General features: G+C 35.3%; 1 protein-coding gene and 1 pseudogene across 1 annotated transcript in view; one reads left to right on the top strand and one right to left on the bottom strand.

The window, feature by feature from the left end:
• Positions 1 to 26,769, bottom strand: part of woc (zinc finger protein without children) — a 116,185-nt gene that overhangs the window by 28,003 nt on the left and 61,413 nt on the right. Inside the window, exons 8-10 of the mRNA XM_089085698.1 lie at positions 23,654 to 23,942; positions 13,712 to 13,881; positions 6,029 to 6,173 (exon numbers count right to left, since the gene is read on the bottom strand). Of these exons, the coding sequence (XP_088941824.1) occupies positions 6,029 to 6,173; positions 13,712 to 13,881; positions 23,654 to 23,942 (604 nt within the window). The remainder of the gene's footprint in view (positions 1 to 6,028; positions 6,174 to 13,711; positions 13,882 to 23,653; positions 23,943 to 26,769) is intronic.
• On the top strand, positions 1,558 to 2,589 carry LOC148953937 (uncharacterized; annotated as a pseudogene).

Consider the following 26,769-nt stretch of genomic DNA (forward strand, 5'->3'; position numbering starts at 1 on the left):
GCACCACCTTCCGACTCAAAAAAGAGAAAAGTCGAATTTACATTATTTACAGCACCCCCTTCCGACTCAAATATAAGAAAAAGCCGAATTTACTTTATTTACAGCACCACCTTCCGACTCAAATATAAGAAAAAAGTCGAATTTACATTATTTACAGTACCACATTCCGACTCAAATGTAAGAAAAAAGTCGAATTTACATTATTTACAGCACCACCTTTCGACTCAAATATAAGAAAAAAGTCAAATTTACACTATTTACAGCACCACCTTCCGACTAAAACATAAGAAAAAAAAAAGTCGAATTAAAGAGAAAAACTTGATCAAAGTGGGTGACTCTTCAGCCACGAAACCCGGAGCAGCTTGCACCACTCGCCCCTCCCTTTGAACGCCTCTACCCGTATGTATATCAAACATAACTTAGAGCACATTCATCAAATCTTAGATTGTAAGTGGATGTGCTCTTTGGGCAAGCTACTATCATGTTAATTATAGAAGAATTTAAGCAATTGAAAGGAAAGAATTTCGTCTTTTGGGTGGTATGTGCCAACTTTAGTGTTATACTTACTTTTTAATGTTGTTTCAATAATTTGAATGTTGGTGACTCCCGAGATCACAAGCTGTGAACACTTTTATCGGTGCTGTAATGGAACTGCAGCAGCTTATTTACTTGATATTATTTAATTTTAACCAACTATAATTACCATTCCTGTCCAACTAGGAATACGGTAAGCATTTTTAGGAAAAAGATGAATACAAAAATACACAGCATTGGGGGCGTTGATTTAAATGCTAAAAATTCTTTTTTGGTTGAGACGCAAGAAGAGTGCGTCACATTTATGGTTTGTCACTTCCTTTATAAGTGCTGTACTTTTATTTAGTAGAGTTGAAGTGAAATCATTTTAACTTAATAATGTAAATTAGTTAGTAGAGTCTTTGTACATATGACAATTCGCCTTCAAAAATAACTATTTTCCTTTAATTTGTTTGTTAATCATGGAATGACTACATGAATTGGCTTCTAAATTATTTTGTTTGTGTGTTTGAAGAAAAGTCTATCATTTTTTTGTACCAATTCGCCAGGCCTTTATGAAATATCTCAGATATAATACGATTAACAGTCAATCCGTTGCTTTGATGTTAAGGCCTTTAAGAATTGAAAAAAAATTGTTCAAATTAAGTTCTGGAAAAAAAAACCCCAACAAAATATTCTTAATTACTAAACACAGAAAAGATCAGAGGAACATTATATTGGTATTATATTTCAGAATTAATGAGTTTCTTGGAGGTTTACTTGTTTGTCGTCATTGTATTTGTGATTAGCTTTCACGTCTGGACTCCAGTAAATAACTATTTCTTTTTTTTACGCATATCAATTACGTGTTTTCTACCCGATGTAGAAGCTATGCTTCTTGGGTGGATTGTTAATTCTACTCCAAAAGGAGTGCCTTAGCTCCGCCTTCGAGTTCAACTGAGATAGACCTTCGCAATCGCCTCGATTGACCAAAACAAACCCAGTTGACGAAAGCATTCGCTTTGATTCAGACCAAATTAAATAATGAGTGATTGTGAGTTAGTGAGTGGATTGTTGGACAATTTAGTTGTTGAAGATTATGATCGTGAGAGGCGTGGCAGGCAATATAAAGCTCATTCGCGTCGCAGAATACTCTCAATTGAGAGTGATAGCGATCAAACAACTGGCTCTCGTAGCCCAGAGTTTCAAACTCGTGCTCGGTATAGCTCTCGGAGCCCTGAAATTAGTTCTAGGAACGAAAAATCTTGCTCTCGGAGCCCCACAAAAATCCATGACACAAAGCGCAAAGCTTCTCCGGAAAAACACAAAGGTAAAAGATTAAAAGAAAACACGTCAAATGACGCTCTATTCAAAAAGATTTCTGAAGAACGTTCTGGTACCAAAGAGGGTCCTAAGATCCATAAGAAACTTGCCAAAGTTGCAAATAAAGCTTTTTCTGAGCCTTTGGAAATAGTGAAGCTAAAAGAGTTATTTGAGCACCACCCTAGGCCTGCGAATACCGAAAAAATCGTTCCTCCAAAGGTGAATAGTGAAATTTGGGCTATTCTCTCATCACAGGCTAAACAGAGGGATGCTAAGGCCCTTCAAGTGCAGCGGACAATTGCTCACTCAACATTTTGTGTTTTAGAGGAAGCAAATGCGATTCTTGAGATAGAAAATGAGCATATTAAAGAAAAAGCTGTCAAAAACCTTACAGATGCAGTTCACATGCTTGGCCTCACCAATTACGATCTAAGTTTAAAAAGACGTCATGCGATGAAATTTGAATTGAGCCCAGATCCCACTGTAGCATCAGCTTTATGTGCCCCTGAAGTCAAAGTCACGGAGTATCTTTTTGGCAAAAATATTGCCAAAACAACGTCTAAAGCCAAATCCGTGGCGGATTTGACAAAATCTTTTGGAAAACCAAAAAACGTGCAAGGGGGGGCCTACCATTATCACCGATGGCAGAATAAGACCCCCCGTCCAAATTATCGCAGAAGGTAGGGCCAGGACCGTCAAGAGAAGACCAAATTCCAGAAATTCCAGAATTTCCAGAAAATGGATTGCAAATAGCTGGTATGTACTATTTATCATACCCCGACCTTGATTTTTATGATTTTGTTGTTAATTTCAATAGACAGTCACAACATTTTGCTGATAACTTTAAAGCTGGGAGAATTAGTAAGTACATCTCAAAATGGCAGTCAATAACCAGTGATTTGAATATTTTGAATATCGTGGCCTCAGGCTATAAGATTGAATTTGAGAAAACACCACTAAAAGCTTTGAAAACAAAAAACAAAATTTTTACGTTGGAAGAAATACAGGCTATAAGAAAAGAAGTTGATATTTTATTTCATTAGGGTGTTATTGTTAAAGTACCCGAATTCAGAATAAAGAAAATACGTTGTATTTCTCCCGTTTTTACAGTCCCAAAGAAAGATGGGTCTACCCGGTTTATTCTTAACCTTAAAAATTTAAATGAAAACCTTAAATATTACCATTTTAAAATGGAAAGTGTTCATTCTGCGGTTCTTTTGATGACAAAAAATTGTTATATGGCCTCTATTGACCTAGTCGATTTTTATTATTCAAGCCCGGTTGATTTTGAATATCAAATGTGGGTTTGTTTTAAAGTTGAACTTTGTTATGCTTTTACTTCAATGCCAAATGGCTTATCATCGGCCCCTAGGGTTCTTACGAAACTTATGAAACCTGTTACCTGTCTGCTTCGGAGAAAAGGGTATTTGTCAGTTACGTATTTAGACGATTCTCTCCTTCTGGGAAGGTCATATTTAGAGTGTCAAAATAATGTCTATGAAACAGCGAAATTACTGTCAGAACTGGGGTTTGTGATCCACCCGGGAAAGTCAGTTCTCATTCCAAGCCAACAAATAGAATTTCTGGGCTTTTTGTTAGATTCGCGATCAATGCGTATTGTCCTGCCGGAAAGAAAAATTAAAAAAGTTATACATTTGGTTTCAAAAATTCTTAGTCAAAAATTGACTAAGATTCAAGAATTGGCTGAAACTCTTGGCGTTCTTGTTTCAACATTTCCAGCAGTAGAATTAGGGCCCTTATATTACCGAAAAGCGGAATCGTTGAAAACTCAAGCATTAAGGTACGCGAAGGGTAATTTTGCGACAAGGATAATTTTAACATCCGATGTAATTTTGGAACTACAATGGTGGTTGGATATTGACAATCATGCTTCTAAAGCAATTGAGTCTAGACCAGTTGACAAATATTTGTGTAGTGATGCGTCAAAACTAGGTTGGGCAGTCGTGGATGAATATTCCATGAAAATGGCCACAGGTGAATGGTCCTCAGAAGAGAAGAGATTTGATATCAATGTATTAGAAACAAAGGCTGTTTATCTGGGATTAAAGTGTTTTGCCCATGATATTAAAGGCATGCATGTTCGGCTGCGTTCTGACAATATAACAACAGTAGCTTATATAAATAAAATGGGAGGATCAAAATCTAAATCTTGTAATTATTTCGCAAATAAGGTCTGGCAGGTAGTACCGCAGGGCAAAGGATAGATATCTGCAGAACATGTGCCTGGGGTTGCTGATATTGCGGATAAGGCATCACGAAAATTTGATAATGAAAAGGAATGGACATTGGATTCTGAAAGATTTAATATTTTGAATTTTTTGGTATGTCAGTCAGTAGATATTGATTTGTTTGCGACTAGATTAAATTTTCAGATTAAACCATTTGTTTCTTGGAAACCAGATCCAGAATGTTTTTTCGTAGATGCATTTGCAATGAATTGGAAGCATTATTTCTTTTATGCATTCCCCCCATTCAGTTTACTTCTGAGGACCCTTCAGAAGGTGGAAACAGATCAGGCCACTGGTATTTTGATCTTTCCGAACTGGACCACACAAGTATGGTATCCCTTACTATTAAAGCTTTTAATAGGAAGTCCAATATGTCTACCAAATGATAATTTTACTTTGTCTCTCCCACAGAAACCGACCTTGCACCATCCATTGTCCAAGACGTTACACCTAGCGGCTTGCGTCGTCTCCGGCAAGGGCTTCACCACCAAGGATATTCTCCCTCCACAGTCGATATTATCATTGATGGGTGGCGGGATTAAACTAAGCGCCAGTACAAAGTTTAAATTGAAAAATCGATCGAATTTTGTGGAAGAAACACAATCCAGGCCTTGGAGGCAACTCTACCGGAAAATTTGACATTTCTTACGGAACTTTTTCACTCAGGTGTTGGATACAGTGCTATTAATACTGCGAGAAGTGCTTTATCGGCAATTCTACCAAGCCTTCAGTTAGGCAGTAATCAAATCACCAAGAAGTTTATGAGAGGGGTCTTTAATAGAAGGCCTAGTCTACCCAAGATTTCAAGTATTTGGGATGTAAAATGTGTATTCGATCTCTTTAAACTGCCTGCTTGGGATATCGAAAATCTTCAATTAAAGACACTAACACAAAAATTAGTAGTTTTATTGATTTTATCAGCTTGTGAAAGAGTTCAGTTTTTGGCCAGTTTATCACTTAGTAACATGGTACATAATGACGATGGAAGTTTTGACTTTCAAATCAATGTATTGTTAAAAACATCAAAACCGGGCAACCACAAATCTGTAGTTAAATTTCGACATTTTCAAGAGTCGTCCCTGTGTCCGGCGACGCACCTAGCTATATATATTAGAATGACAACAAATTCAAAATTGACACGACGCATTTTTTCTTACATATCGTAAGCCTCATACTGCTGCGTCCAAGTCATCTATTTCTAGATGTATAAAAGAAGTTTTATTTCTTGCAGGTATAGATATCAGTGTTTATGGTGCTCATAGCACACGGTCTGCCTCAACGTCCCACCTTAAAGCAAGAGGGATTGATGTAAATCAAATCATAAAATATGTAGGCTGGACAAATGCCAAAACGTTTGCAAGGTTTTATAATAAACCAATTGAAAGTGGTCAGCAGTTATCTGTGTTTTGAATATATTCACTGTAATTTGTTATATTTGAAATATCTTCCTATAAATGAATTTTTGTACAACAGCCTCTTTTAATGAAAAGGGCTATTATTCATCATTAGTGTTGGTATAGCTCATGCTGAACTTTAAAATCTCAGTTGAACTCGAAGGCGGAGCTAAGGCGCTCCTTTTGGATTAGAATTGATCAATTAAACGAAAACTTACCAAGTTTGATTTTTGGTTTTAATCCTACTCCAAAGAAGGAGCACCGGCGTAGCTGAGAGTTCAACTGCCCGCCCACTTTCCCTTCCCGTTGAACTCTCAATGTTTAATCATGAGCTTAACCACTCCATATTATAAAGACTTTAAAATAATGGGTTTGTTTTGGTCAATCGAGGCGATTGCAAAGGTCTATCTCAGTTGAACTCTCAGCTACGCTGGCGCTCCTTCTTTGGAGTAGAATTACAATCAAACTTCAAACTTGGTAAGTTTTTGTTTAATTTATCAATTATATTGTATAATAGATTGAAATATAGAATTTCACAACAATACTTACCAAATTCTGCTCCATCATTAGTGTCGTTATGATTTTCGACTCCATTCTCCGTCTTATTTTCATTTTCTTGTTCTTCAGCAATCATTGCCGCCATGGCGATCAAATCTGCTTCTACTGGATCGTTGGGTGTTTCATTCTGTATTTTCTATAAAACAAAAATGATTAAATAGAATTAATCAAGGATAGAAAACCTGCAAGATTTTATTAAATTTGAAATCGGTCTATACTCTAAAGACCTCCTTTTTGCCCTCCTTTCCTTAAGGGTGACAAGGTTAGCTCTCCTAAGAAGAGAAATATAAGGTACTTTACCCTCATTGAAGATAATTCTTAGGCACCTTTTTTGTACTGCTTCTATTCTGTTCGACAATTCAATGGAAATGCCAGGATGCCAAACAGGACAAGCTTACTCAAGGGTTGGGCGTACAAATGACAGGAAAATCCTTAAACAGTGCGATTTAGGGCATTTAAATTTTTTAAGGAGTTTAAATAGGGAAAATGCGGCATTTGCACGTTTTAAGATTTTAAGTCGCTAGAGATGGTAACACCCAGTAATTTCATAGTGGTAACGGACATTTCAGGGGGGATTGGACAGGAGAAAGAAGGAGGAGTTTTAAGGAAATTAATAGTAAGAACAGTTGACTTTAAAGGGTTCACTTTCATATCATCAGTAAGAGCTTCGGCTGATATCGATTCCAAGATGTACATTGGGTTGCTTTTGGAATTTTTGGAACATGTCTCTAAGACAGTTAGATCATCAACGAATTTCCATCTATCCGGGAAATAAACACCAAGGTCCTTGGGGCACACCATTATAAATTGGGAGGGGATCAGAATATACATTCAGGTATTTCACGACTTGCGTTCTGTTAGAGAGGAAAGACGCAATTATTCTAATTAAATAAGGGTCAACTTGAAAGACATTAGATAGCTTTTCTAATAGTATTTTGTGGTTGATTAAATCAAAAGCTATTTGCAAGTCAACAGTGATAACATCGAGGCGGGGATTTTGGTTTTCAACTGTTTTATATTTTTTATCCATACGGTGAACAATATAATGAGTAGTTGATGCTGAGTTTAGGTTTCTAAATTTTCTTTGGTTAATATTTGGGATTATTTTTACTTTCAACCACTCACCTAAAAAGCTTTCATATAACTTCGAAAAAAACTGGAGTAAGAGTAATGGGACGGACACCATTAAAATCTTGATTATTACCTTTCTTTTTTACGGGAGTAATAAAACCTAATTTCCAACAATTTGGAAATTTACCAGTAGAGGTGATTTTGTTAAAAATTAAAGACAAAGACTCTGAGAGAATGTCAGCAAAGGCTTTTATTAGTACAATCGGGATGTCTAGTAGACATGTACTAAACTTTTTAATGTTCTTAATTTTTGCCTCCACATCCGAGGGCGAAATAACGGGACAATTGAGAGAGCACAAATCATAAAGAGTGTCAAAAGAAAGGGGAGGGAGGTTCTGAACGATGGAAGAAAGAATCCTGTTCAGATCAATGGCTGTAACTAAAGGGTCTTCTTGGAAATGGAAATGTATATTATTATGTGTTTTCCCACAAATTTTTTTTTTTCTATTATACCATTGTTTTGGCTTCGTAGAAAATAAATCCTTGACTTTGCACTTGTAATATGAAGAAGCAGATTTAAGTATTTCTTTTTTTTATATGTTTACGCTGTGAGTTCGCTTCGGATGTTTTACCACTCTTTAGTAGATTCAATTTAATTCTAATTAGTTTTTTCAATTGCCTAGTAATGTATGGTTTGTCATTAGAACATGTTTTTACTTTTTTCACAGGGAAGGAATTTATGTATTTTGTTTTAATCAGATTTTGGAATTCGGAGACTTTAAAATTAATGTAATTTTTTCCTTTGAGGGCCAGCCAGTTTTCATTGGTAATCCAAGATCCAAATGTGTAAAGGCCATCATTGGAAATTGGGCAATAAGAGAACTTAGTAACAGAAGAAGTATGATTAAAGCTGTTGAGGGGCTTCGTTAATAAAAAAAAATGGTAACTTCCTCCTAATGGAGGCAAGGGGACAGGAGGGGTGTATAAAGCCTGCTTATTGGTGCAAATCAAATCAAGGGTTGAATTTTCTTTTGTTGTTGGTATTTTTACTATTTGTTTTAAGTTTAGGGGACTACAAACGGGATTCAAATTTAGATCGTTAGCATCACCTACTAAGAAAATACCGGCGTTCGGGACTTTGCATAGGACGAAGTCGGCACTGCTATGCAGTTGTTGGTAGAATCGTTGTCTTTGTAAAGAGTTTTGATTTGGGGAATAATAAAAGCAGCAAAACACAATCAAATTAAAAGGGTGTGGTAACACTTTGGGTCTTACACTTACCCAAATGATTTCATCGTAACCTGAAAGGTTGGGAACATGAATTAATTTAGGAAAGAGATAATTATTTACAAATAATAGTATTCCACCTCCCTTTTTACCTAGGGGGTGATCATGGGGACGAAGTTTTATGAATTGGGAGTAGTTATTAATTTTCAATAAATCAGGGTTCTGTGCTTGGACCTCAGTCACGGCAATTACATCAGTTTTGTGTACTTGACAGAGGGCCTCTAGCTCGATCAATTTGTCAAAATTCAGGCTTTCGGCGTGCGTAACAAGCAACTTTGAGAAAGTAAAATGGTTACTAAAGAGGGCAGTTTTTTGTTTGTTGATTTTGGGAGGCAGTGGGGGATGGGAGGACCGTGGATCTGGGAGAGGAGAGGCATCTTTTTCGGGATGAAGGCTGGGATTCGTTTGAGAAGCAGGATTAAAAGGCAGGGCTGGACCCGGCTTGAGAGAAAAGGAGGACAGCGGACAAATTATGGGGATATTATTAAGTAGGGATTTGGGGGGACATAAGTTAGAACTTAAACACAGGTTTACACTAGTCACGTAATTCGATGCTTCCATAACCCGAATGGATGGAAGTAGGGTCTTCTTTGTGGTGATAGAATACGGTGGGGGTATTAAATTCCCCGGAATAAGCTGGTGGTGGTGCTTCAACGGACACTGGTGTGTTACATGTCAGGCTCGGTGACTCTCGTTTTTTGACAGAGTTTTCTTGGCACTGTTGGAGGGGGGAGAATTTGTTTTCGTTGAGCTGAACTGCTTATAGTATCTCACTGACCTTTGATGCAATGGTGGGAAGGCTAGATGTAAATCGTTTTTTGACAGGTCCAAACTGATGAGAGAAGGAATTGGAGGGGGTGCTGACTGTGGGTTTAAATTTTTTCCGCACTATTAAAGGGCTTTTTAAAATATTTGAATCCATATTTCAAGTGGATTTGACTGCATTCACCGAAGCAAAACCCAATTCTAAAACTGTCACAAACCCTGGAATGCAAGAGTTTGCACCCTGGGACAATACATTAATTGTTACAGTAATAATTCTGGCACAAATTAAGTTATTTGCACGACTTTTCCTTCGTGCAGACCTCTCTCCAGGTATATTTGCATATACCTTTATTAGCATTAAATTGTTACCTGGATAGTTCGTCACTAGTATTGAACTCACACATAGTTTCACATGCATAATTAACGTCAATTTCAGAATGAACTTGACCTTGAACACTTGTGCCTGAGAGGGGATTGAAACCAAGACAGTTTAATCCTTTAAACACACAAACTTGTCTTTTTATCTTAGTTGAACCGGAAATCACTGGATTCGTATCTATAATTTTGTCGTTGACCTTGTCTTCTGTTAAATTTTGATTTTTGATATGTTATTAGGAGCGACATTAGCATCAATAAGTCTTGATATATTATTGGTTTAAAAAAAAAATTAGGGATTTCTCCTTTTCCTGGATTGGAAAAGACTGGGGGCTACCAACTCTAACACTTTTTGAAGTGGTTAGGGTGGACATTTCCATAATAACATTTTCAAGTTCGCTCATCAATAATAATAACCGCTGTATTAGAGGGAGGAGTGCATCTTTTTTTAGGTGCAGCAGGGACGTTGTTTAACAAGTTGGACTGGCAGGAAGCACAGGTCTTGAATACTGTAGCCTGGTCAGGGGTTTGGCAACTGAAATCAGTTGTTTTTGAAACGAAATTGGCTTGGCAGGACACATCGGACGTGGTTGAGGGGGGACTGTCCTGGGGCATGGAACTGGTTTGACAAGGAATTGATTTGTGAGACGAAAAGGGTGATGACCTCACTTCCTTCAAAATGTTGACTAGGTCACTTCCCGATGGGTGACGTGGAGGTGTCATAAGGGTAGACGGGGTCTGGGTGGAACAACGCAAAGAGTCATCAAAGGGTACTACCTTGTCACTAGTATCTTCTTTTGTAGTACAATCCAGGCAAAGCCAATAATTTGGCCACTTAAAACGTTCTATACTGGAGAAATGTTCATGGAAGTAAAACTCACAGCTACTGCAATGAATAGAGTTAATAGTAACTCTTAATCTGCATTCCTGGCATACTATCTGCCATTTTTTGAACCGGAATGGGTTTTGATATATTATCGCTGATTAAAGATGAGTTAGCTAGGGTCACTGAATTAATTCATGTTCAAAGCTCTTAATTAATTCTGTCCAAAGCGAGTGAATCCAAAAAGGTGTTTCCACTCAGATAGCAGAGCCCTTTTACAGGAGAATTAGGAAATAGTCCTAAATAGTCCTTTTACAGGAGAATTAAGGAAAGTCCTAAACAAGGACTTTTCTTTTGCCATTGTAGCCACTCTCCCGCCTAAATTGTGACTCAATATATCTATGTCACTGAGATATCAAATCCAGATTAGACTGAGATGACAGCTCACATATTTGTATAGAATTATCACCACAGATGTGGTGATAATATTCGCGAATTCCCTTCTAGAATGTGTTTCACACTAATGACACTTTTAGTATTGTACATTTTCATCAGTCCTGTCGTACTAACACAATATTAGAGATTAGTGTGACCATCTAGCACCGCCACAAAATAAATTATAACTCAAAGCGTTTAAATTAGAAAGATATATTGTTTATTTTAGTTTTGATTTAAAGCAACAAAATGGTTGAGTAAAACACAAAAAAAGGACGAAAAACAAAACCTCATCAATAAACAATTAGATTATGCTCAGGATATCACTCAAAACTCGTATATTACGTGCAATAGAAGAAAGTCTTAAAGGTGCTCAAGGGCACCTTTTCTAGCATTTATTCCTTGCTCTGACACAACTTCACAGGGATCAAGAACTTGATACTTATTCAAAAGAGATGAGTTTCTCTAGAATAGCAGTATTCGTATCAAAACTTCAAATATCTGCACAACGCGGACCTAATTTTATTTTCTCTGTTTCTGTGAGCCATTCCAAAAGCGGCGAAAGGTAAAGCCGCTGCTCTATACAGCTTCGTCAAAATTTGCTGATTAAAAGAAATTAGTTTAGCATAGCTCACTCGCAGGTTAGACACAAGTTTGTCAAGGCGAAGAGTTCTAGTGGTTCTCTTATCTCGGCCATATAGAAGACCTAAGTATTTAATCGACCAAATACCTAAATAGAGTTAAGTATATAAACAAAGATTTGGCACTTAAGAAGCTAGTTTTTGTTACAAATAGTATATAGAATCAGATGGATGTTTATGGATTTGGAAGCAACAGCCAACAGAACGGGGTTCCCCAAAAATTGTGTCTGGTGCCACCTCTCCTCAAAAATAAAATTACTATGTATTAAATTAACAATTGCGACCCAGGACACTTGAAAGCAGAGGGATTTTTTGTTTGAGAGCGGGTAATTTTATCTTTTTGCTAAAATTAGGAGCTCTCTCTGTCTAAGACAGGTTTCCTCTAATAAACGTCTATTACATGATTTGCTATTTCAACAACCAGTAAGAATCTAAGAAAAAATGATACAACTATCCCTTAACGTATTCTCTTTGAAGGTTTAAGGATACCGGTAAGGCTGATTAAAGAAAAGAATGGCTTTGAATGATTCTTTTACTACATTTTGTGAGACAAATTAAAGGCAAAATAAGAACGTGAATTATCTTTAAATTTGGGCTAAAGCTTATAATTAATGATGTTTTGCTTACTTCGCGTAGAAAAAAGTTTAAGCTGGCTTCTCACAAGATTTTTCGCAATGAATGAGCATATGAACCTCTCAGTGCTAAAATATGAGATTTCTTTTAGCTAAAATGTACTAAAATATAAGCTTAAAATTCACACGAACTCAAAAATTTGAACTAAAATGAGCTGGATTGAACTCAAATATGAACATAAAATTTGGGTTCAATCAATTATGAACTCAAATTAAGATGGGTATACATCAGAACTGTCGTTGATAGAAAAAGAGTGGAGTTTCTATATGTATTTTTAAACACATTGGTATACCCACCAACGAAATTTTAACCCTTTAGGCCATAAAAGGTGCCAACCCTTGAAACCCTTTCTAAAGACCACCTCCGTCAACCTTGGCCTGACACTCCAGTTTGGAGTTCTCAGTATCTAAAAAGAATATCTGAAACCAATTAAAATAAACCTACCCACTCATTGAGAATATGCAACGTTTTTTTTATATCTGATTTTGGAATCAAAAAATAATTCGTCGATGTTGCTGATAGTGTTATACATACCTGATTTTACAAATGCAGATACAATTACTGACAGACTATGATGCCAGATATGATATAATAAATGTTAATATAAGGTAGCGTCCCATTGGAGACACCAATCTGTTAAATACTCTAGTTTATTTCCTTTTAATAAAAAGGGGTTTCATTTATGAGCCTAAACAAAATATGAACTTTGTTCATGATTATGAACCCAGCTGGCGATTTGTAGACATATTTTTATCTACAATAACCTTTTTTTGTATCTAGAAATTTGAGGTTTTTAATTGATTCAAATGATTGCTTAAATGATATACATTCTTCATTTGAAAAATATAGACTTTTCAGTCAAGACTATTTAGCCATCTTCCTTTTTTATCTTTATACGAGGTGTGTTGAACCGATACAGTTTGCAAGAGATCATGTATAGACAATATATTTCTATAAATGAACAATGTAGGCAAGATTTTAGCCTGAAAACTATGATATCATCCTATCAAATGAGCAGGAAACGTCTCCCAAGAAAGAATGGCGAATAAACTCAAGATTCATTTTTCTTCACGTCTTCGAAGATGACATTCTTTTAATCCCGAGGGAACATGCATCGAATCTTATACGGAGTTTTGATAAGTCGACAACATGGTTAAAACTAGCATATAATGCAAAAAAATTACAAAGAGAAAAAAGACCGGGACCAACAAAAGGAATAGACGTCAAGAGGGAGGCACTTTACTAATAAAAAAAAAACTTTTACCGCAGAAGAATTTTTTCAAAGAAAAGTAGATCTAAATTAAACCAAAGATGAGTAGAAACAAAGTAAAATAATTTTTCAAGCGTGAGACTACCATAAACCACCATCAATTTAATTGAACATCTTCTCAACATTTCTTGAAATTTTCACCTTAATATCCTTAGCCAAAGAGTATGGGTAACTTAAAGGTTTCAACTTAATACTAAAAAGTAAAGTAAAAGTTTCAACTTAATATTATAGGCTATTCTTAGGATATCGTTATTGCACTACCTATGATTCTGTAACGACAAAAAATCCCATTTTCAATACTTATGTATTGGAACTGAAAATCTTAATAGTTTCATTGACTCAAAAAGTAAGTAAAACAATGTTTAATGGCTTACCTCTATGTAGGCACAAACTTCTTCGTGTGTTCGGCTAGTTAGAGGAATAAATATAGGAACAGGTATGGGTATAGGCATAGGCAGTGGAAATGGAGCTGGAGCGCTATACATCATCATTGGGGCTGGTATATACATTGGGACAGGTATTGGAATGATTGACATCGTAGAATCTGAAAATAATAAATTCAAAACTAAAGAAAGAGAGAAAAATATGATACTGGAGTAACCAATGCACAGTATAAGTACTAAGAAAAAACATTGTCCTTAAAATTTTCGAGTGGGTGTTCAACCACTTGCTTATCTTTCTTCCGAACACGCAGGGAAGAACAGCCAACATTGCAGTGAAAAAGACTTTCAGTGCAACTAGTTCAGAGACTACTTTACATAACTGTGCGTACAACACGCCAAATTGCAGCCCCATTATTGAGCTATGCACTGGAGCTTTAAATTTGTTTTCTAGTTTAAATAGTCTTGCGAAAATTATAATCGTGGCGAAAATAAAGATACCTTATTTGGTTTTGGGCAGGATAAGTAAACTCCACCCGAACGATTATGTGTAACTAATTTCAAAGGGAAACTACTTCAAAAGAAAATGTATGAATACTCTTTTTTCACACATCATAAAATCATGAAGTGTGAGTATGGTATTTGGTTTTGAGCACGATATGAGAACTCCACTTCGATAATTGTGTTTAGACAGGTTCTAAATGAAATCCGTGTCAAATGAGAAAATGCGAAAACTCTTTTTCACGCATCATAAAATCATGCAAATGAGAGATAAGCTCCTTGATTTTGGAGACAATGTGTGAATTCACTTGAACAATTCTTTTCTGATAAGTTTCAAATAAAACTGTAATACACCTCGAAGCCTGGAAGGTACCAAGCTCTCCATTTTAACATCAGTCAATGAAGAACTGTTGTTACACGAGATAAACGACGCACAGGCATTTAATATTCCAATTAAACTCCAAAAAAAAAATAATTAAAATTTTATCTTCCTTAAGATTACTCTCTGTAGAAATTTTGTTTTTAACATAAAGCTTCTCTTTAACATAATTTTTCTTTTTAAATGCAATTTTGATATTTTTATAATTTTTCATAGAATTTGCTATAAAAAATTTAACAAATCAAATGTGGGAAAAGAGAATGAAGCAATGGATTCAACAAGCTTAATTGAATAGGATGCAAATCTTTAAGTTCATAGAACCTGTCAAATAATCCGTCTCAGAACTGACAGACGAACACACAAATACCATTGTCACGAACACCATCAAAATCCGACCACTGAGTATACACCGCAGAGCTCAAAATGAAAGAGCATATGAATTTTTATTTTGTCTTAAAGGAGAAAGAATCAATTAATTCTTTTTTTATCTCTTAACGACTACTCATAAGCTCAAAGGGCCGAATTTGCATCGTCGTTAAATAAATATAAATATCACGGTCAATAGCTATATAACATACTATCATACTGTACACTCATCAGTCTAATATCTATTTGAAATACGACTACGAACCTACAAAAGTACCCTACTCATCACCCGCACCCCTCGGAACTAATCTGTATCCATCCATCCCGATCCATCTCAACTTTTCTCTCATTACAGCCCTAAAAAGCAGAAATGAACAACACTTTTCGTAGAGCCTTCTGTCAGTCGGGTACCCAAGACAATCCGTAGGCAATTTCTCTGGAAAACATCAAGCAAATCTTCCTTCGTTTTTCGGAGCAATCACGCTTCAGAACCATACTGGACCACTGTCATCACTTTAGCATCGAATATTCTAATCTTAGTTCGCAAACTTATCTTCCCATTCTTCCAAACTATTTTCAACTGCGAAAAACACCCTTGGCCTTGGCTATTCTGATTTTAAGATCTTTACTGCATCCATCATCTTAACTAATAATACTACCTAGTTAAGTAAAGCTGTCTACTTGATCTATCTTTTCGTTACCCAGAATCACCTTTTCACCTGCACTTATTCCTAACCTTAGGGACTTAGCCTTCTCAACATTAACTTTTAAACCTATTCTTGCACTGAGAACTCGATATACTGTGCTTAACTCCTGACTTAATACGAAACCAGGTACTAACGTCATTTCCTACCTTAGCCGCAGTAGTACTACTCTCGTACATAGCACTAGTCACTTTAATGTATTTGCCTGGTATACCATACAAGAATAAAACCTTCTCTAAAGCTCTTCTATCATTTGAATCGAACGCTTGCTTGCAATCAATTAAACTGAGAACTAAATGTATTTGATGGTACTTCTCAATTAATAATCTAAGAGTGAAAATTTGGTACACATTCTCTACCCTTCCAAAAACCGCACTGTTCTTCTCTTAAAACTGTCAACAGCATCACTAAATGTAAAAAGTATCACAATACCAAGTAATTTGCTACCTACAGAAAGCAGGCTAATGCCTCTATATTTACCACAATCAGTCTTATCACCTTTCTTATATAGGGGTTTGATTCGGTGCTTCCCCAAAATTAAATCTCCAGGTACTTCCCCTTTTTCAAAAATCATTCATAATCTTCAGTAGCTTTTTTCTGACCACATAACCACCATATCTGATAAACTCATTTACTACACTATGCGCACCTGGGCCCTTATTTTTAAAAAATCCTTTTAGTACTGTCACTACTTCTTCTTCACAAAATATATAGTTATCTTCCAGATCTTTGGCAATCTTATCCACGGCCTCAACTTCACACCTCTTTAGTTCGTATTTTAATGCTTTCTACACTTTCTTTACATTTTTCTTATTTTCATAAGATCTATTACTCCGATAATGCTTGTACAAGCCCTTCCTCATCTTTATTAAACATAAATCATTTTCACAAATATTCCTAGCTTCGTTTCAACATTCTTCCTTAAGACACCATCAGCGACTTCACAAATTATTTTCCTAAAATAATTCCACACATCTTCTACATCGTCTAATTTTAAACTCTCCTCTTTATTATTGAACTGTTCCTAGAAATTTTCTCTCAAAAACTCATCCTGGAGTTTACCAGCGTCATAGCTTCCCGGGAAGAACTTAAACTTCCTAAATTTCAGCTTCAAAGTAACCCTCGACACAACTAGATGGTGATCCTTGCTTGCACCATCAATAACAGCACTCCTATATACCCAAGTATCTTGCACTGATCCTGCCAGTCTTCAGTTTATGGTAACATAATCAATAAGGTTAGCTGTCTTATACCATTATGTGAATACATTGTTAACGTATTGGCCATTTTATGACCAAATACTGCATTGTTTATAACTAAATTGTTATACCTACAAAATTGCAGCAGCCTGTAGCCATTACCATTTTCTTTTCCTACACCGTGTTTACCTAGGTTAGGATACCATCTATCCCTACTTACCAACGCGTTAAGATCTCCAAATGTAAACACCACGTTTCTACCAGGGACCTTGTCTATTTGTTCATGTAGCTGTAAGCAAAATTCATCTGAGTCACTACTATCTTCGTCAGTCGGTTCAACAGGAGCATATACTACTATAACTGAAACCCACCACATTTCAGTCATTAAATGACCAACTATTATTCTATTATTAATACCTACCCAATCTAAACAAGACTTAGAAGCTTCCTTATTCATCAGGAGCCCTATTCCCTCTCAATGTACCCATCCTTCCTGCCTGAATGAATAAATTCAATATCACATAATTTCATGAAATCTAAATTTGTTAGTAAAAAAAAATGTCGATACGATAGTTATTTTTAACGCTGTAATATTCCAAGTTAGACGTCCAGGTTTCAAAGTGACTTTCTCAAAGTGTGGTCACCAGTTCAAATTGAGTCGGATAGCAACTCCTGAAAGCAGGGATTATGCAAATTCAGTTTCTTGTTGAAATGAGGGCTCTGATTTAAGGAGAGTTATGAGCACAATATAGTTTTTCATCGATGACAACTGCCAGGGCAGGCACCTAGGTTTAACCATAACCTACATAATTTCATCGTAGAGATACAGGCTAGGGATCAAATTTTTTTGCTTCAAGGAATCTTGGAAACAAGTACTCTTCTACCAATACTATCCAAGCGATAATCAGCTGGACACAGCTTCACCACCTCCTTGGGTCCTGTTGGTTTTAGAGTTGATGGGTTGTGAGACGGGATTTTTGAATTTTAGACTCAATATCTACAAGAAGAAAGCGAATGAAAGTGTATGTGATGTTGTTTATTTTAATATGTTTAGTTGAAGGGGTTAGCGTCTGGTTGCAATGGGAACGAAATGCAATACGATTTTACTTCGTGTTTCCCGTTCTGGTCATGCTTCTCATTAAAGGCAAGAAGAGCAACATTTGAAAGGCTAAGCAGTAATCTATCGGTGGCTTCGGAAGACTTCCCTAATCATATCAGTGGGAAGGTAGCTCCCTGCACAGGAGGTAGTGCCACAGGAACACAGCCATTGCCATAACAAACAGTCAGCAATGAAAAACGATTTCTAAGGAATTTGGATTCCGTCAAGATCGTACTACTGAGCGAGCAAATATATATTTGACTAGCATTATTAATATGGCGTTAGATAATGGATATAAAGTGGCAACTGTATTTTTAGATATTTTAGATATTTAGATATTTTAGATTAGATTTGATAAAGGCTTTTGATACGGTCCGTCATGATATTCTGTTAATGAAGTGTGAAACTTAAGGGATTAGGGGTCCAGCTCTTTCGCTTTTATGGTCTCTTTTGTCTTGTAGAAAACAGTATGTTCAAATTGGTAATATGGATTCTGATAAAAATTGTATTGAGTGTGGAGTTCCAGAGTTCGGTTTGGACCCTTATTATTTTTGTGAATGATCTTCCACAGTCTGTAAGTAAACTAGAAACAAGAATGAGTGAGATCGTCAAAAAGGATAGTGCGGCTACAGTGCCTATGTTTGCTGATGATACTTCTTTAGTGATGATCGCTAAGTCAGAGAGGTTACTCCTAGAGAGTGAATCAGCTAAAGGTGAACCCCACTAAGAGTAATCTTCTCATATTTTCGAGGACATCGAATTATTATCCATGGATACAGCATATAGCATATGAAGATGATATGATTGCTCGTCAAACGGCAGTAAATTATCTTGGCATTATTATAAGTGAGACTCTCAGTTTCCGACCCCATATTGGAGCTTTATCCCGGCTTTTATCTCGTAATTTGGGGAGGATTCGTAAACTTAAATATATGTTTCCAACTAGTATACTTAGGCTTCTCTATCTTTCGATAATCTCTCCCTATATTTTGTATTGTTCTTCTGTATGTTTGGGTACATTTTCTTCAATTATTAATCCTATAGGAATTATTCAAAATAAATCGATTAGAGTGTTATCATGAAAATCAGCTCCACCTATAGTGTCTGCCAGGTCAACGTTTTCTTTTATTATAAAGGGTATAAATTTATGGAATAATTTGGATAATAATATGAAGAAGATAGAAAATTTTAGTGATTTTAAAGGAAAATTGAAGGAAAAACTATTAAGTAAGTATGAATTCTAGATTTGTTTGTTTTGGAGGAAATTTGATTTGATTTAGATTAAGTTATAATTGTTTCTTGGTTTGTGAGTACGACCCCACAACATGGATATGGTATATAGTTGCTGCCCCTGTAGTATTATTATAATTTTTTTTCTCTCTTTTTTTATTTCTTTCTTATTATAATGAATTTAGAATATGTTATATGTATATGTTTTTCTTACCTGATTCACCTCATGTCAACCGTTTGGTTTTGTGCGAATCATATTAATTTTTGTACGTAAATTTTTGTAAATGTTAAATAAATATATCAAATATAAAAAAATATATATATACGATGAATAAAAACAGCCGTCAATATAATCAAAATTGAATTGTCGGCCCTACAACTACACGAAATAAAAGTACAACATATATGTAAAAAATCGCATTGTTTATGAAACTTACAGAAATAATTAAAATAATTGCACATCGTATTTTCTTCTCTACTTTTAATCACCTTTCCATTGTTTTTTGTGTTTCGCAGGTTTCTTAAAGATAATACACACATCTTCACGTGCTGATTATTTATCAACAAACTCGGTAAAGACTACAATATTTGCATCCATATCTGGTGACGAAGTACAAGTAAACTCGGAACTCATTATGGCATTCACGCCAAGCTATTGGGGCGGGAAAAGATTATCAGAAAGGACTGTGAGAAGTTGTGGATTTACGACAGGGAATGAAGGGTGACACTCTGAATAAAGAAAAGTGGAGGAGCGTATGCAGATATGCTAACCCAATCAGACTTAATACTGCAATGAGTTGATAGTAATAAAAGATCCAAATATCAGAGTAATGATGATTATATGCATGTATTTAAAAAAAAGCCATGGGGCCATAGGAAAAAACAAAACAAAAACAGAACATAAGCATAACAAAACCAACAAAAAAAAAACAAATAAAAATACAAAAAAAAAACACAAATAAATTAAAAAGAAAGACGTACTTGTACTTATATATGAATCTTCACGAAAATATTTAAAAAGAGATACATCTTTCACGATGTATCAGCCCTTCATCAACCTACTTAGCCAAATTCCTTAATGTCATTTTAACTCGTGATCCTACAATCCCCTCCACCCACCTTCTATCTGTCAATACTAACTAAAAACACTAATTTTTCAGATCCGCCAATTCCTTACAATTCCCCTAAAAATGAAAAATATCCTCATCATCTTCCCCAAACACAGAAAAAAGGGACTGGATTAACCCTATGACCCCTAAATTTCTTCTTCCTTTCCCCAATATCAATCGAACCTCACCTTAAATTCAAAATCCATATTTTCCAGATTTATAGACATCCAATTTTCACGTTCGACAACTTTTAAATTCAATTCTGTTAGTTCAAGGCATAGATGACCAAAATCAACAGTTAAACCGAGTCCGGCCCATTTCTTTACACAGCCTTTCGCATATACTTTTTGATTTGAAGGTTAATGTAGTTGCATGCTTTCTGAATAACTACGTCCATATATATATATATATATATAGTGCATATACACACACACACACACACACTACTATATATATATATATATATATATATATATATATATATATATATATATATATATATATATATATATATATATATATATATATATATAGACCCCGGCGCCGCGCCGGCGGATCGACCGAACGCCGCCGACGAGAGGCCCGGTCGAACGCCACCGACGAGAGGCCCAGTCGAACGCCGCCGACGAGAGGCCCGGTCGAACGACGCCGACGAGAGGCCCGGTCGAACGCCGCCGGCGCGCCGCAGGCACGCCGCCGCCGGCAGAGGCGGCGGCGTTCGGTCAACTTTAAATTATTTTTACTCAGTTTTCCAATAATTTGAGGTATATCTGAATAATTTCGACATTTTTGTTGTTGTCTTTGTACCCCTTTACTCATACCCTCAATTTTTTTTCAAGGAACACTAAGCTGTTTAACGTTATTTTGCGTGTTTGTTTGAACCATATAGTGACCTTGTTAATTATTCAGTAAATTATTTTTCTAATGAAAGCTAAGACGGTATCCTATCAAGGTGGTATCCAGGGGAGGGGGGTAGGTAGGTATTATATTTAAATGATAATAGCTCGAATTTTATTTATTGAAAGCAGGGATCCCAAAAAGTTCATTTTTTTTTAATTTAAAACAGAGACGGCATCCTATCAAGGTGGTATCCAGAGGGGAGAGGGGGGTATTGAGCTATCATATTTAGATGATAATGCCTCGATTTTTTTTTTTTAAGCAGGGGTGCCAATAAGTTAATTATTTTTTTTTTTATTTAAAGCAGAGACGGTATCCTATCAAGATGGTATCCAGAAGGGGGGCATAGGGATTTATTATATTTAAGTGAAAGTACCTTGATTTTTTTTTTTTTTATTGAAAGCAGGGATGCCAAAAAGTTGAAAAGTTGACAAAATTAACAAGATTTTCGTGCGTTATACTTGATACAGCACTTGCATGGTTTTATCGTCCAAAGGAAAAGGGACATATGCGTCCAATCTGGTTTTTTTCCTATTGATGAAACGGTTTTACTTTGAAAACATTCATTCATATGTACCAGGCAGATTCACACTAGAACGAATTGGTGTGATGAAAGCGATATCGATATCCCCACCCAACGTTGCGCTCGAGTGACAATGACACCCATGTTCCAGTGTCTAAGTAACATTAAAAGGCCAGGTCATAATAGAAGCTTTCAATTTGGAAAGTTCAAGGAGGAGTATTTGACAGTCTCGTCACACCAGGGTCCCATATGTTGCACTGTTCGTAAGTATCTACAGTGGTTACGTATCTACAGTAATTTGTATTGAATGGTATGAAAAGAGTAGAAAGAGTGAATAAGTTTTGGTTTATGATAAAAGATTGTGTGACGCTGCTCAAGTCACAATAGTGGCTTAATAAAACGTCATACGTTCTTAGCATTTCTACGTTTGTTGATAATGTTATTCAAAAAATGTGTTGTAAGTGCCAGTTAAGTATGATGTATTATTAGTTGAAAATAAAAGTCAAGTCAAGTCAAGTTTAGAAAATTTGGTCACCCCACAAATGATTACCAACTTGAATATGCACAAATGTAACATTTGGAATATTATAACACTTTTTTCAAAGCTTTGAAGAAAAGCAAAAAGGTCTAAATACCCCTAACTACGCTTGAAAGCTATTTTAAAAAGAAACTCTTTGGAGATTTCATGACCACAGAAGCTTTGAGCCTGGGTGGGGATCAAAGAGGAGTCTAAGTATTTTGACCACAGGTGACTTATTGTTGCGACTTTCTTAAATTTGGTAATTCTTGTGAGCATTTAGAAATCAAAGCTTAAACTCAATAACTGATACTAAGTGTCCTAACATTTTGCTTGGATTAAAAGTGACGAACTAGGATGAACATTTCAACATCTTCCTGGAGCTACTTCAGTCTGCATAATATTTCATTTAATTACACTTAAAACGGATGAGCTTTTCATTTTTTACCTAAGAAAATAGATTTGTAATTGTAATTGAAGTGTTCTCATGTGGTGTTCATCATGTATTTTTCAATTTGATAAATTTACTCGTTTAGATACAGTTTATAATTTGACTGATATTAGGTATTTATCAGTGTATAATTTGGAATGAATCCCCAAAAGAAAAAATGAATAATATCGAAAAGAGCAGCCAAAAGCGATAAGAAAGCATAGCCTATATGACATATATTCTATAAAGAAGCCAAAAAAAAAACTTTAAAATGCATTTTTTTCAAGTTTTTATTAAAAACCATTTATTAATAAAATAGGGATTCTTAGTAATCCAACAAAAAAAAAAAAAAAAAAAAAAAAAACAATCAAGTCACCGATTTAAAGTCCTTTAAAGGTGACAGGAAAAATATAGGAAAATGGTGTGATGAAAAAATTATTATTCGAAGCCTAAAGATATGCTAAAAGTTTGTGCACAGATAACTGAGGAATTTTGTGATATGGTATTTTGAAGTTTTATATTAAGTAATGGTCGATGAAAAAAACTACTAATTTTGATAATTATTTATGTTAAGAATACAGAGCTAATAGATATTTCAACTACTCGTATTATGCAAGGGTTCTGAAACACATGGCCATTTTGTTTCTACTAGATTTCTACTTCTCTTGATGAATAACAAAGAAGATCAGTTTCCAGTAAGCACCTTGTGAATTTTTCAACTCAAGAATAGGCTTGAATCTGTTGTAAATTTAAGCTGTGATTTGAGAAAGACTTATGAAAACATTAATGTTTGCAGTCAACATTGATCGCGCCGGCGTCGCCGGCGGCCGCACGGCGTGCTGTTTTTTGTCCCGCCGCCGCCGGTCTTCCCTCATCGGCGCAGCACCGGGGTCTATATATATATATATATATATATATATATATATATATATATATATATATATATATATATATAATATATATGTAAGGCAAAAAAACTAACCTGTTTGCACAGCTGCGTCTTTGCATGAAGAACCGCATTGCTGCCCCTTTGATTTCATTATTGGCTTGCAAGCCGAACTTTTATTAACCATGACTTTGGGAGGAGGGCGGTGCTTCAATATCCTGCTCATAACTTCCACGTTGATTTTAGGAGGTATAAATACAGAAGCTGGAGCTGGCATCGACACATCACGAGAAATACTAACTCTAGGCGGTACTTGTATAGGGGCTGAAGTTGGAACTAAGACTTCGCGGCTAACATCTTGTGATACTGGCAATACTGCTGCCACCTGAAGAACAAATGGTGAAGATGACTCTCATATACTTTGATGCCGCACTAGATCAATTTCAACTTATAGCTCTTTTCAACATTGTGCTTACAATGACGGGGGGAGAGGCAAGGTCCAAAATAAAACGGTACCATTTTACTTACCTATTCCCCACACTTATTTTGTTACCTTCAATCACAGTTCTTGTCAAAAAAAAGCAAGATGTGATCGGGAGCAGCACGGAGTTACCTTCGGTGAGGCAAAAGGCAGCTATGTTTAGTTTTTTATGGTAAGGCTAAGACTATAGTACCAGTTAACAAAGATCACTAAAAAAAAAACAAAAAAAAACTATACGGACCTGAGGATGCTCATAAATTTATTTTTAAAATTTATGTGGACAGGGAGAGGATCGGAATAAAGATTCAGGTATTCGACTATTTACAATCAATTTGATAAAAAGGCAACTAATTTCACGATGAAAGAATTAACATTGAATTCACTGACAGGTTTCTCAACCAATATATAATGATTAATAAACTCAAATGCTTCTTGGATATCAATAGAAATTAAATTTAGCCAAGTATTAGGCTTTTCAAAAAAAATAAAATAAAATAAAATTCGAAAAGAGTTGATAAGAAGAAAAAACAATGATAAGTTGAAGTGGATTAGAGCTTCCCGATTTGCCTCAGGTCATAAAAAGATTGATAATTTTCCTTTAGCCAATCTGCAAAAATCCCTCATACAATTTCGAGAATATACGAGTGAGAGATATAGGGCGAACAATTCAAAAACAGGCTTTCTGTCTTTCTTTTTTAAAGGGGTTTTGAAATTCTGTTCCAATATTATATTAAATGGACAGACAAGAGCATTGGCAGGAAATCACTGAAGGTATTAAATAAGAGGATATGGGATATCTAAAGGACATACACTCCTTTCCTTAGTCTCCAATTCTTCTTCCGATCTCCGATGCGGAAATTAAGTGTAAAGAATAGGGAATATCATTAGTCAGAAATCGATGAAAATGCCGGAACACTTTGAACGATGGAAGGGAAATATTGGCGGGAAACTCAGAGGGTTCATATAGGTTGAAATTAAGATGATAAAGTTTACTGCCAGACAACTTTTTAACCTAAGAATACCCATTTTTTGCTTTATTTTCAAGCAGCTCGATCTAATTCTTTCGACTTCCGAAACTGTATTTGTGATAGCCTTTCTTGAGAGAAACTGTTTCTCTGATCTAGTTGAAGTTTCAATACGGTAAAGTGTCAAGACTATGATCACCTTAAATGAAAACAAAATATTTGAAAAACAAAATTATTCCTTCCGGTTGGGGGAATTAAATGGCAAAATTGGTACAGTGAATCCGCGTCATCGCCGAGCCCTCATTACATTTTGGTATAAATCCCTGATACAAAACTTTTAGCTCAAGGTATCAGTAGCTATTCAGAATGATCTGAAATTTGATTATTGTATATACTCGAAATAAACTCGAAACTCGAAATACCTCACTTTAGAAGGATCCCAACGAATATTACGGATATTTTGTAAACTATATATATATATATATATATATATATATATATATATATATATATATATATATATATATATATATAATATTATATATATATATATATATATATATATATATATATATATATATATATATATATATATATATATATATATATATATATATATATATATATATATATATATATACATACAATTTAACATATACACTGGTTTTGCCTTATATTTACGAAACTAACTTTTTAGGTTATTAAAGACGTTCTAAACCAACTGGAGGTAAACATCTTTCCGGATTTGTCAACAAATTCCAGATCCATTCTCTGGAAAAAAAATTTCTTTTTCTTTGATCAAGCTGAAATTCTAATGTAACAAAATCTGTAGTCAAGCAATACCCAAAAATAAAAAAAAGATACGTTTTTTTAGAAGCACAGAGCAAAAGTCAAAGTTCTAGGACTTAAATTTCTGCTACAAAAAAGTTCAGAGGTGTCTTCAGTAACGATTAGTATACATAAAAGCAGCTTCGAATTGCGAATCAATGGTCTGCCTCATTTGGGACTTTTAGTCGAAATAGGCTGCGACGTCAAAACTAGCGACCAATTAACGCACGCCTTCATAGGTTTTCGCAAAAGCTTTGGTCTGTTATCCATTTATTCGCGCCCAGCTAACACAGGAGAAAACAAAGAAAAAATCAAAATAAATCTAAATAGCGTTTATCGTTCTACACCCAACTTTGAATTCGAATAAAAAAAGATTTCGCAAGACATTTTGTCTCGAAACTCAGTTTTTAATTTTTACTTACCGAGGGATTGGGAGTTTTCATGAAGCAAATTTTATAGATCCGGTTCAACCTTGGGATTTCAATAGTATATTTTTTGTGTGTGTGTGTGTGTGAAAACAAACAACTTCAAATTAAACTTAAAGCGCCCAAAAATTGCCTTTTCTTGGAGTGGAGCTATCACATCCCTCAGATAAAATATTATATAGTCACTGTAACCTTTTTTTGTATGACAAAAGACAATTGATTAGTTTTCAATAATAAAAAAAGTGGTGGCGCAGACTTATATGCTGAACTTACATTACAAAAAACAAAGGGCAAAAGAAATGAAAAGAATCAGCCGTCTGTTTTGGTATATACCTACAACCGGATCACAAATATTTCTAGAAGACCTGCGTTACTCAGCCGGATGATTATGCGACAAATCGTCGTACCAAAAACACAGCAGCAAATCTTAAATATTCCTAATCTTACAGGAAAGTGAATATCAGATTTTTACGTTGTTTTTAATAACTGTAAGAACTAACGAACATCACTGAA

Source organism: Artemia sp. Qi Xiang Cuo, chromosome 3, assembly GCF_049724085.1.
Source record: "Artemia sp. Qi Xiang Cuo chromosome 3, ASM4972408v1, whole genome shotgun sequence".
Lineage (NCBI taxonomy): Eukaryota > Metazoa > Arthropoda > Branchiopoda > Anostraca > Artemiidae > Artemia > Artemia sp. Qi Xiang Cuo.